Genomic DNA, 12500 nt, shown 5'->3' on the forward strand with positions numbered 1-12500 from the left:
TGGTGTGCTTGTGTGTGGTGTGTTTGTGTAGGATGTGTACAGTGCATTCAGACCCCTTGACTTTTTCCACATTTTGTTAAGTTACAGCGTTGTTCAGCAGGCAGCCTAGTGGTTAGAGTTTTGGACTTGTAACCAAAAGGATGTAAGATCAAATCACTGAGCTGACAAGGTAAAAACAAAATCTGTCGCTCTGCCCCTGAACAGGCAGTTAACCCACTGTTCCCAGGCCGTCATTGAAAATAAGAATTTGTTCTTAACTGACTTGCCAAGTTAAATAAAAGTTAATTTTTTTATCATGGATTAAATGTTAAAAATAAATCCTCATTAATCTACACACAATACCCCACAATGACAAAGTGGAAACAATTTTTTATAGTTATTTGCATATCTATTAAAAATCTAAACAGAAATACCTTATTTACATATGTATTCAGTATTTGCAATGAGACTTGAAATTGACCTCAGGTGCATCCTGTTTCCATTGATCATCCTTGAGATGTTTCTACAACTTGATTGGAGTCCAACTGTGATTTGAAAAGGCACACGCCTGTCTTTATAAGTCACACAGTTGACACTGCATGTCAGAGCAAAAACCAAGACATGAGGTTGAAGGAATTGTCCGTAGAGTTCCGAGACAGGATTGTGTCGAGACACAGATGTGGGGAAGGGTACCAAAACATTACTGCAGCATTGAAGGTCCCCAAGAACACAGTGGCCTCCATCATTCTTAAATGGAAGAAGTTTGGAACCACCAAGACTCTTCCTAGAGCTGGTCCACCGCCAAACCGAGCAATCAGGAGAGAAGGGCCTTGGTCAAGGAGGTGACCAAGAACCCGATGGTCATTATGACAGAGCTCCAGAGTTCCTCTGTGGAGATGAGAGAACCTTCCAGAAGAACAACCATCTCTGCAGCACTCCACCAATCAGGTCTTTATGGTAGAGTGGCCAGACGGAAGCCACTCATCAGTAAAAGGCACATGACAGCCCGTTTGGTGTTTGCCAAAAGGCACCTAAAGACTGAAACCATGAGAAACAAGATTCTCTGGTGTGATGAAACCAAGATTGAACTCTTTGGCCTGACTGCCAAAGGTCACGTCTGGAGGAAACCTGGCACCATCCCTACGGTGAAGCATGGTGGTGGCAGCATCATGCTGTGGGGATGTTTTTCAGAGGCAGGGACTGGGAGACTAGTCAGGATCGAGGGAAAGATGAACGGAGCAAAGTACAGAGAGATCCTTGATGAAAACCTGCTCCAGAGCGCTCAGGACCTCAGACTGGGGCGAAGGTTCACCTTCCAACAGGACAATGACCCTAAGCACACAGCCAAGACAACACAGGAGTGGCTTTGGGACAAGTCTCTGAATGTCCTTGAGTGGCCCAGCCAGAGCCCGGACTGGAACCCGATCGAACATCTTTGGAGAGACCTGAAAATAGCTGTGCAGCAACGCTCCCCATCCAACCTGACAGAGCTTGAGAGGATCTGCAGAGAAGAATGGGAGAAACTCCCAAAATACAGGTGTGCCAAGCTTGTAGCGTCATACCCAAGAAGAGTCAAGGCTGTAATCACTGCCAAAGGTGCTTCAACAAAGTACTGAGTAAAGGGTCTGAATACTTATGAAAATGTGATGTTTCAATTTTTAATTGTTAACACATTTTCTATCAATTCTAAAAAACAGTTTTGTTGTGATGGGGGATTGATTGTGTGTAGATTGATGATGGTAAAAAAAAACAATTGAATCCATTTTAGAATAGGGCTGTAATATAACAAAATGTCAAGGGGTCTGAATGCTTTCTGAATGCACTGTGTGTGTGTGTGTGTGTGTGTGTGTGTGTGTGTGTGTGTGTGTGTGTGTGTGTGTGTGTGTGTGTGTGTGTGTGTGTGTGTGTGTGTGTGTGTGTGTGTGTGTGACTCACCCACTGGTGGTCAGAGCAGAGTGGGTGCTCTGGTCTGTCAGGACACCGTCCCCTCCTGCCTCTGTATCTCTGTCGAACTGACTGGGAGACCCCATTCCCTTTCTGTATCCACAGACTACACACTGCAACGTACAACAACACACAGAGTACACACACACACACACACACACACACACACACACACACACACACACACACACACACACACACACACACACACACACACACACACACACACACACATTTCTAGGCTATAACCCAGCCTAAAGAGGACCAGGGTGCGTTGACACGTTGCACATTTATATAATGTATTCTTATGGTAGCATTTCGCTAATTATTGATCCGGTCAATATTAGCTGTGTGCTAACATCAGGTCGGGTTTATGTCACATTGCTGAACAAAATGTTGACAGAGTTCAAAGTTCAGTCAACTATCCATACGGACACCAAACTGACTAGATCAAGGGGAAGAGTGGGGTAAGTTGAGCCAAAGAGGTCAGTTTAGCCCCCCTTGTTTCCAAGAATCACACACAAAATTAATAATTTTACCAAATATTTAGGAAGAGGATTTAATGTATAGAATATAATATTATATCTAATGTCTATATATTCTTAATGTATAAAATATTATATTCTAATGTCTATATATTCTTAATGTATATTATATTATATTCTAATGTCTATATATTCTTAATGTATATTATATCTAATGTCTATATATTCTTAATGTATATAATATAATATTATATCTAATGTCTATATATTCTTAATGTATATAATATTATATTCTAATGTCTATATATTCTTAATGTATATTATATTATATTCTAATGTCTATATATTCTTAATGTATATTATATCTAATGTCTATATATTCTTAATGTATATAATATAATATTATATCTAATGTCTATATATTCTTAATGTATATAATATTATATCTAATGTCTATATATTCTTAATGTATATAATATTATATTCTAATGTCTATATATTCTTAATGTATATAATATAATATTATATTCTAATGTCTATATATTCTTAATGTGTATAATATAATATTCTAATGTCTATATATTCTTAATGTATATAATATTATATTCTAATGTCTATATATTCTTAATGTATATAATATTATATTCTAATGTCTATATATTCATAATGTATATAATATAATATTCTAATGTCTATATAGTCTATATATTCTTAATATATATTATATTATATTCTAATGTCTATATATTCATAATATATATAATATAATATTCTAATGTCTATATATTCTTAATGTATATAATATTATATTCTAATGTCTATATATTCATAATGTATATTATATTATATTCTAATGTCTATATATTCATAATGTATATAATATAATATTCTAATGTCTATATATTCTTAATGTATATAATATAATATTCTAATGTCTATATATTCTTAATGTATATAATATTATATTCTAATGTCTATATATTCATAATGTATATAATATAATATTCTAATGTCTATATATTCATAATATATATAATATAATATTCTAATGTCTATATATTCTTAATGTATATAATATTATATTCTAATGTCTATATATTAATAATGTATATTATATTATAATCTAATGTCTATATATTCATAATGTATATCATATTATATTCTAATGTCTATATATTCTCAATGTATATAATATAATATTATATCTAATGTCTATATATTCTTAATGTATATAATATAATATTATATCTAATGTCTATATATTCTTAATGTATATCATATTATATTCTAATGTCTATATATTCTAATGTCTATATATTCATAATGTATATTATATTCTAATGTCTATATATTCTTAATGTATATTATATTCTAATGTCTATATATTCATAATGTATATAATATTATATTCTAATGTCTATATATTCTAAATATATATTATATTCTAATGTCTATATATTCATAATGTATATAATATTATATTCTAATGTCTATATATTCTAAATATATATTATATTCTAATGTCTATATATTCTTAATGTATATCATATTATATTCTAATGTCTATATATTCTAATGTCTATATATTCATAATGTATATAATATTATATTCTAATGTCTATATATTCTTAATGTATATTATATTCTAATGTCTATATATTCATAATGTATATAATATTATATTCTAATGTCTATATATTCTAAATATATATTATATTCTAATGTCTATATATTCATAATGTATATTATATTCTAATGTCTATATATTCCTAATGTATATTATATTCAAATGTCTATATATTAATAATGTATATTATATTCTAATGTCTATATATTCATAATATATATAATATTATATTCTAATGTCTATATATTCATAATATATATAATATTATATTCTAATTCTATATATTCATAATATATATAATATTATATTCTAATGTCTATATATTCTTAATATATATAATATTATATTCATAATGTATATTATATTCTAAATGTCTATATATTCTTAATGTATATTATTATTATTATATATTATTATATATATTATATATATATATTCTTAATGTATATTATTATTATTATTATTATATATATATATATATTCTTAATGTATATTATTATTATTATTATATATATATATTCCTAATGTATATTATTATTATTATTATATATATATATATTCTTAATGTATATTATTATTATTATTATTATATATATATATTCCTAATGTATATTATTATTATTATTATATATATATATTCTTAATGTATATTATTATTATTATTATTATATATATATATATCCCCTTAATGTATATTATTATTATTATTATTATATATATATATTCCTAATGTATATTATTATTATTATTATATATATATATTCTTAATGTATATTATTATTATTATTATATATATATATATATATTCTTAATGTATATTATTATTATTATTATATATATATATTCTTAATGTATATTATTATTATTATTATTATTATATATATATATTCTTAATGTATAGGCCTATACCATAAAGACTACTATAAAGACATGTTATGAACTCATATCCCACTGGGCAACAACTGGTTGACTCAGATATGTTTCCCTGCCATTTCCACCGAAATAAATCACATGTGATGACATTTCCTAAACAACTGATTTCCTAAAAGACATCAACATATGAATTTCATATTTTTTTCCCCCACCCAACTTTGAACATAAATCCAATAACAGGGAGTGGAATTTGATTTCAGTGATTTTCTCGAAATCAAGATGGCGTAGCAGTAAGACGTCCTGTCGTGTCCCTTGTATATATCGTTTTTTTTCTCGTTTTTACATATTTTCTTTGCATATCTTTTAAAACATTTTGCTAAACCTCAGCTTCTAAATACTCTCCTGCAAGCCGCCTCACCCAATGTAGCTATTTTTCCTAAAGTGTTTATATTTACTTCGGATCTCGGAACCCCTCAACTGAAGCTAGCCAGCTAACTACCAGCTATGCTAGCGGTCTTCAGCTAACCGGTCATCAGCTAACCTTTAGCTCAGAAAGCTCTCGCCAGTTCGAACAACGCGACTCTAACCAGAGCATAACGGACCTATTTTTTTTTATCCCCGGATTCCCACCGCAAACGGAACATTTTTCAGCTGGATCTTCACAACTAGCTATCTCGCTAAACCGCAACCCCGGATGATTACTCCTGACTAGCGTTTCCACCCTCTTAGCTTGAAGCTAGCCCAGCCAGAGCCCCTGTGCTACCACCGTAGCATACTCCCGGGCTACAATACCCGGACCCACGACCGGTCTATCGATGTCACCGCATGAAGAGGAATAAACAGACTCACCCCATCGCGACGTCCCCCAAAGGCTAACTCTCTAGCCCTTGCTATCTCCTTGCCTGCTAACTGCAAGCTTTTTTAGCCCCGGTCCGCTTACTGCTACCTTGTTAAGCCCCGGCCTACTAACTGTTAGCTTGTTAGCACAGGCCTGCTAACCATCTGAATTGCCGCGTCCCAAACACTCACTGGACCCATATTTACTTTCTATCACAATTTGTTTATACCTTCCGGTAACCTGCCTCACCCAATGTGATACGGAATCGCTATTATTTTTAATTTTTAGAACACACTCAAGAACCTCCAGAAGCTAACCAGCTAACTAGCTACAAGCTATTTAGTCATTGTTAGTTTTTTAACCTGGATAACACTCGCCAGTCCAGCTTCCCTGCCCATCCACCGCTGCCCCCTGGACACTGATCACTTGGGTACATAGCTGATGCACGCTGGACTGTCCATTAATCACGGTACTCCATTCTGCTTGTTTGTTTTAACTGTCGGCCCCGTTGCCTAGTCAACGCCATTTTACCTGCTGTTGTGTGCTAGCTGATCAGCTGTTGTCTCACCTACTGTTTTAGCTAGCTCTTCCAATTCAACACCTGCGATTACTGTATGCCTCGCTGTATGTCTCTCTCAAATGTCAATATGCCTTGTATACTGTTGTTCAGGTTAGTTATCATTGTTTTAGTTCACAATGGAGCCCCTAGTTCCACTCTTCATACCCCTGATACCTCCTTTGTCCCACCTCCCACACATGCGGTGACCTCACCCATTACAACCAGCATGTCCAGAGATACAACCTCTCTCATCATCACCCAGTGCCTGGGCTTACCTCCGCTGTACCCGCACCCCACCATACCCCTGTCTGCGCATTATGCCCTGAATATATTCTACCATGCCCAGAAACCTGCTCCTCTTATTCTCAGTCCCCAACGCCTAGGCGACCAGTTTTGATAGCCTTTAGCCGCCCCTCATACTACTCCTTCTCTGTTCCGCGGGTGATGTGGAGGTATACCCAGGCCCTGCATGTCCCCAGGCACCCTCATTTGTTGACTTCTGTGATCGAAAAAGCCTTGGTTTCATGCATGTCAACATCAGAAGCCTCCTCCCTAAGTTTGTTTTACTCACTGCTTTAGCACACTCTGCTAACCCTGATGTCCTTGCCGTGTCTGAATCCTGAAGCCAACAGCTCCGCCCCCCCCCGCAGCTACTCGCCCAAGCCTCTCCAGGTTCTCCTTTACCCAAATCCAGATAGCAGATGTTCTGAAAGAGCTGCAAAACCTGGACCCGTACAAATCAGCTGGGCTTGACAATCTGGACCCTTTATTTCTGAAACTATCCGCCGCCATTGTCGCAACCCCTATTACCAGCCTGTTCAACCTCTCTTTCATATCGTCTGAGATCCCCAAGGATTGGAAAGCTGCCGCAGTCATCCCCCTCTTCAAAGGGGAGACACCCTGGACCCAAACTGTTACAGACCTATATCCATCCTGCCCTGCCTATCTAAGGTCTTGAAAGCCAAGTCAACAAACAGGTCACTGACCATCTCGAATCCCACCGCACCTTCTCCGCTGTGCAATCTGGTTTCCGAGCCGGTCACGGGTGCACCTCAGCCACGCTCAAGGTACTAAACGATATCATAACCACCATCGATAAAAGACAGTACTGTGCAGCCGTCTTCATCGACCTTGCCAAGGCTTTCGACTCTGTCAATCACCATATTCTTATCGGCAGACTCAGTAGCCTCGGTTTTTCGGATGACTGCCTTGCCTGGTTCACCAATTACTTTGCAGACAGAGTTCAGTATGTCAAATCGGAGGGCATGCTGTCCGGTCCTCTGGCAGTCTCTATGGGGGTGCCACAGGGTTCAATTCTCGGGCCGACTCTTTTCTCTGTATATATCAATGATGTTGCTCTTGCTGCGGGCGATTCCCTGATCCACCTCTACGCAGACGACACCATTCTATATACTTCCGGCCCGTCCTTGGACACTGTGCTATCTAACCTCCAAACGAGCTTCAATGCCATACAACACTCTTTCCGTGGCCTCCAACTGCTCTTAAACGCTAGTAAAACCATGCATGCTTTTCAACCGATCGCTGCCTGCACCCGCATGCCCGACTAGCATCACCACCCTGGATGGTTCCGACCTTGAATTTGTGGACATCTATAAGTACGTAGGTGTCTGGCTAGACTGTAAACTCTCCTTCCAGACTCATATCAAACATCTCCAATCGAAAATCAAATCAAGAGTCAGCTTTCTATTCCGCAACAAAGCCTCCTTCACTCACGCCGCCAAACTTACCCTAGTAAAACTGACTATCCTACCGATCCTCGACTTTGGCGATGTCATCTACAAAATTGCTTCCAACACTCTACTCAGCAAACTGGATGCAGTTTATCACAGTGCCATCCGTTTTGTCACTAAAGCACCTTATACCACCCACCACTGCGACTTGTATGCTCTAGTCGGCTGGCCCTCGCTACATATTCGTTGCCAGACCCACTGGCTCCAGGTCATCTACAAGTCCATGCTAGGTAAAGCTCCGCCTTATCTCAGTTCACTGGTCACGATGGCAACACCCATCCGTAGCTCGCGCTCCAGCAGGTGTATCTCACTGATCATCCCTAAAGCCAACACCTCATTTGGCCGCCTTTCGTTCCAGTACTCTGCTGCCTGTGACTGGAACGAATTGCAAAAATCGCTGAAGTTGGAGAATTTTATCTCCCTCACCAACTTCAAACATCAGCTATCTGAGCAGCTAACCGATCGCTGCAGCTGTACATAGTCTATTGGTAAATAGCCCACCCATTTTCACCTACCTCATCCCCATACTGTTTTTATTTATTTACTTTTCTGCTCTTTTGCACACCAATGACCATCTGATCACTCCAGTGTTAATCTGCAAAATTGTAATTATTCGCCTACCTCCTCATGCCTTTTGCACACAATGTATATAGACTCTTCTTTGTTCTACTGTGTTATTGACTTGTTAATTGTTTACTCCATGTGTAACTCTGTGTTGTCTGTTCACACTGCTATGCTTTATCTTGGCCAGGTCGCAGTTGCAAATGAGAACTTGCCTACCTGGTTAAATAAAGGTGAAATAAAATTTAAAAAATTAAATAAAAAAAAACTAGACGTTTGTTCCCATTTGGGGTGTGTGATATTAATATTGTAGTTGATTTCTGTTTATACTATAAAATATCACTTTTTCCTGCTAACTTTTCAACAGATCTACCGTAGTAGTTTGAAGATAAACAGAAGTAATAACAAAAGACAAAACATGAAGTTGTAGTTGAAGTCATCTTTATTGTTTGGACAGTAGCTTGGTTTAGACTTTCTAACAGAACGATCCGAAAGTACCCCTTCTGATCTCAGACCAGTTATTTGAACAGTAGCAGTTGGTTCAGAGGTTACTGATCTCAGACCAGTTATATGAACAGTAGCAGTAACTGGTTGGTTCAGAGGTTACTGATCTCAGACCAGTTATTTGAACAGTAGCAGTTGGTTCAGAGGTTACTGATCTCAGACCAGTTATTTGAACAGTAGCAGTAACTGGTTGGTTCAGAGGTTACTGATCTTAGACCAGTTATATGAACAGTAGCAGTAACTGGTTGGTTCAGAGGTTACTGATCTCAGACCAGTTATTTGAACAGTAGCAGTAACTGGTTGGTTCAGAGGTTACTGATCTCAGACCAGTTATTTGAACAGTAGCAGTAACTGGTTGGTTCAGAGGTTACTGATCCTAGACCAGTTATTTGAACAGTAGCAGTAACTGGTTGGTTCAGAGGTTACTGATCTCAGACCAGTTATTTGAACAGTAGCAGTAACTGGTTGGTTCAGAGGTTACTGATCTCAGACCAGTTATTTGAACAGTAGCAGTAACTGGTTGGTTCAGAGGTTACTGATCTCAGACCAGTTATTTGAACAGTAGCAGTAACTGGTTGGTTCAGAGGTTACTGATCTCAGACCAGTTATTTGAACAGTAGCAGTAACTGGTTGGTTCAGAGGTTACTGATCTCAGACCAGTTACTTGAGTGTTAGCAGTAACTGGTTGGTTCAGAGGTTACTGATCTCAGACCAGTTATTTGAACAGTAGCAGTAACTGGTTGGTTCAGAGGTTACTGATCTCAGACCAGTTATTTGAGTGTTAGCAGTAACTGGTTGGTTCAGAGGTTACTGATCTCAGACCAGTTATTTGAACAGTAGCAGTAACTGGTTGGTTCAGAGGTTACTGATCCTAGACCAGTTATTTGAACAGTAGCAGTTGGTTCAAAGGTTACTGATCTCAGACCAGTTATTTGAACAGTAGCAGTAACTGGTTGGTTCAGAGGTTACTGATCTCAGACCAGTTATTTGAGTGTTAGCAGTAACTGGTTGGTTCAGAGGTTTGTTTTTACATGAACATTCAGTACATTGACATCATTCACGGGGTCAGAAAAGCAAAGTCACATTTAATCATCTACTCACAAAATCAACAGTCAGCAATATCTCTCTCTCTCTCTCTCTCTCTCTCTAGCTCTCTCTCCTTCCCTCTCTCTCTCTCTCTCTCTCTCTCTCTCTCTCTCTAGCTCGCTCCACCTTTGTCCCTTCCCTCCCTCCTTGTTCTCTCTCTCTCCACATCTGTCCCTCAATCCCTGTCATTCTATCTCGCCCACCTTGTCTCCTATTCTTTCCTTCCCTCCCTGTCCTTCCCTCTCTCCTTTCCTCTCGCTCTCTCTCTCTCTCTCTCTCTCTCTCTCTCTCTCTCTCTCTCTCTCTCTCTCTCTCTCTCTCTCTCTCTCTCTCTCTCTCTCTCTCTCTCTCTCTCTCTCTCTCTCTCTCTCTCTCTCTCTCCCTCTCTCTCTCTCTCTCTCTCTCTCTCTCTCTCTCTCTCTCTCTCTCTCTCTCTCTCTCTCAGGCCATAGCGAGCGGTCGTATCTTCATGCGGGTGGTTTTCAGACTATAGTCAGCTGGTTTGTACGTCAGCCACACCACTCCGTTTTCTATCTCGTATGGAACGTTGCTACCAGGATCATACTTCCCCCCTGTGTAGTAGACTCCGTTTAAGTTAGCCCTCTGACAGTTATTATACCACCAGCCCCCGCCGTACATCTCTGCACAGCTCTCCTCCCATTGGTCATTATCCTTATCGAAGGTACTGAACTTCATCCCCTCGTGGGAGAGGAACGACCTCAAGCCGAGCGACCCCTGACTCCCTAAACTAGACTCTCCCTTGACTAAAGCATCCCCTGCATCACCTGAATACTCTGCCACGGTCAACTGATACCCCTCAGCCTCGGACCCCACTTTCACTGTGTACTCGGCTATCGCCTCCCCTCCCTCCCAGTCTTCTAGCTCTACCCTCAACATGCTGTCCTCCCGGGTCAGAAGATGGAGGTGTTTTAACCCCAGCCATACCTCCCCTTTACCCTGACCGTCCACTCCTCCGAACCCCTCCTGGTAGTCTGCCCAGGAACGGTTGAAGCTAACCCCCCCATGAGCTCTCTGTTGGACCAGGGTCCACCCTCCTAGAAAACCTTCCTGGTCACAGTAAACCTCCACTACCCCGTTCGGAGTGGAGGGGGAGAGGGAGGCAGAGGGGTTGATTTTGTACAGGCCGCTCTTTTCCCCTGTGAGATGGTTCCGTTGGATGTCAGAACAATCTGAAAACAGACGGAGAAGCTACGGATTAGTGGCCGGGAAGAGAGACCGGAATTCAGTAGTGAATTTAGTGTTGTCCTACTGTTCATCAGATTCTGAAAGTTAATTTTACAATATAAGCTTTGCTTTGAGCTATGACAAAATTAGCAATGTTTCACTTCTGATTGCTAGCTAATACGCTAAAAGCTTCTGGCTAAGACTGTAACCTCTAACGGCTGCTAGCATAAGGTGCTACTTGCTATTGGCAGTTTAGCTAAGGGGCTAATGGAGGCTAACATGCTAATTGCTAACGGCTGCTAGGCTAAGGTGCTAATGGAGGCTAGGCTAACATGCTAATTGCTAACGGCTGCTAGGCTAAGGTGCTAATGGAGGCTAGGCTAACATGCTAATTGCTAACGGCTGCTAGGCTAAGATGCTAACAGTGGCTAGCTAGGTCAACTGCTGGGCGGTTACTCCAGATCAGATGTACCTTTTCCCACATAATCCGCCTGCCGCTCACTCCGGACGCTAGTCTTCACGCTGCGGGCGTGGAAATCTGGGATGTCGTCTTCGTCGTTCCCACGCATGAACGCTCCGAGATCCATTCCGAATGGATCACCTCCGAAATCGCCGCCGGTGCCACCGGTCTTGGTGCTGGTGAGAATGCTACTGCCTCCCTTGGTGCCGCCGTGGCTCGTGGTTTTGGTGAACGAGGAGGATGAGGAAGAGGAGGAAGAGGAGGAGGTGAGGGATGGGAAGAATTCGCCCTTCCCTCCTCCTCCTCCGCCACCGAGCTTCAGCGCCTCACAGCCGAGTCCGCCCGATACTTCCTCGATGCGCTCCACTGGCCCATCCTTCGTGTGTACTATCGTCCTTTTCATCGTCTTGGTACAGCTCGACGTCTGAGTGGTCAGGTGACCAGTAGTGGCGAAATCTCCGCCTCCGAGACTTCCCAGCCCACCCATCCCTTTAGAGAAATCCCCAACTCCATCCCCCCTTGTCCCCCCTCCACCACCCAGCTCCGTGATCGTTTTCCTCGGCCCGTCCTTCGTCCCCGACCCCGTTGACAAACCCGATGACGATGAAGAGCCTGAAGCCGAAGGCTGGAAGTGCGTACCCGGGACCT

At 39.9% G+C, this 12500-nt stretch overlaps 1 protein-coding gene and 1 long non-coding RNA gene across 24 annotated transcripts in view; one reads left to right on the forward strand and one right to left on the reverse strand.

The window, feature by feature from the left end:
• Positions 1-12500, reverse strand: part of fga (fibrinogen alpha chain) — a 30801-nt gene that overhangs the window by 10522 nt on the left and 7779 nt on the right. Inside the window, exons 6-7 of one of the 2 annotated variants that reach the window (XM_052459064.1) lie at positions 12492-12500; positions 1915-2036 (exon numbers count right to left, since the gene is read on the reverse strand). The exon at positions 12492-12500 is cut by the window's right edge and continues 119 nt beyond it. In XM_052459064.1, coding sequence (XP_052315024.1) covers positions 1915-2036; positions 12492-12500 — 131 coding nt within the window. Of the gene's footprint in view, positions 1-1914; positions 2037-10573; positions 11398-11864 lie in introns of those variants that run through there. The other variant, XM_052459063.1, reaches the window with a different exon arrangement.
• Positions 8624-10422, forward strand: LOC127906625 (uncharacterized). Of its 22 annotated transcripts, none has more exons than XR_008062130.1 (6): positions 8628-9219; positions 9268-9322; positions 9378-9487; positions 9543-9872; positions 9928-9982; positions 10031-10419. It is a non-coding gene; the product is annotated as an uncharacterized LOC127906625 (long non-coding RNA). The 22 variants fall into 22 exon arrangements; XR_008062127.1 differs by having other exon boundaries at positions 8631-9164; positions 10031-10418; XR_008062119.1 differs by having other exon boundaries at positions 8637-9219; positions 9268-9487; positions 9543-9762; positions 9818-9872; positions 10031-10417.

Source organism: Oncorhynchus keta, chromosome 13, assembly GCF_023373465.1.
Source record: "Oncorhynchus keta strain PuntledgeMale-10-30-2019 chromosome 13, Oket_V2, whole genome shotgun sequence".
NCBI lineage: Eukaryota > Metazoa > Chordata > Actinopteri > Salmoniformes > Salmonidae > Oncorhynchus > Oncorhynchus keta.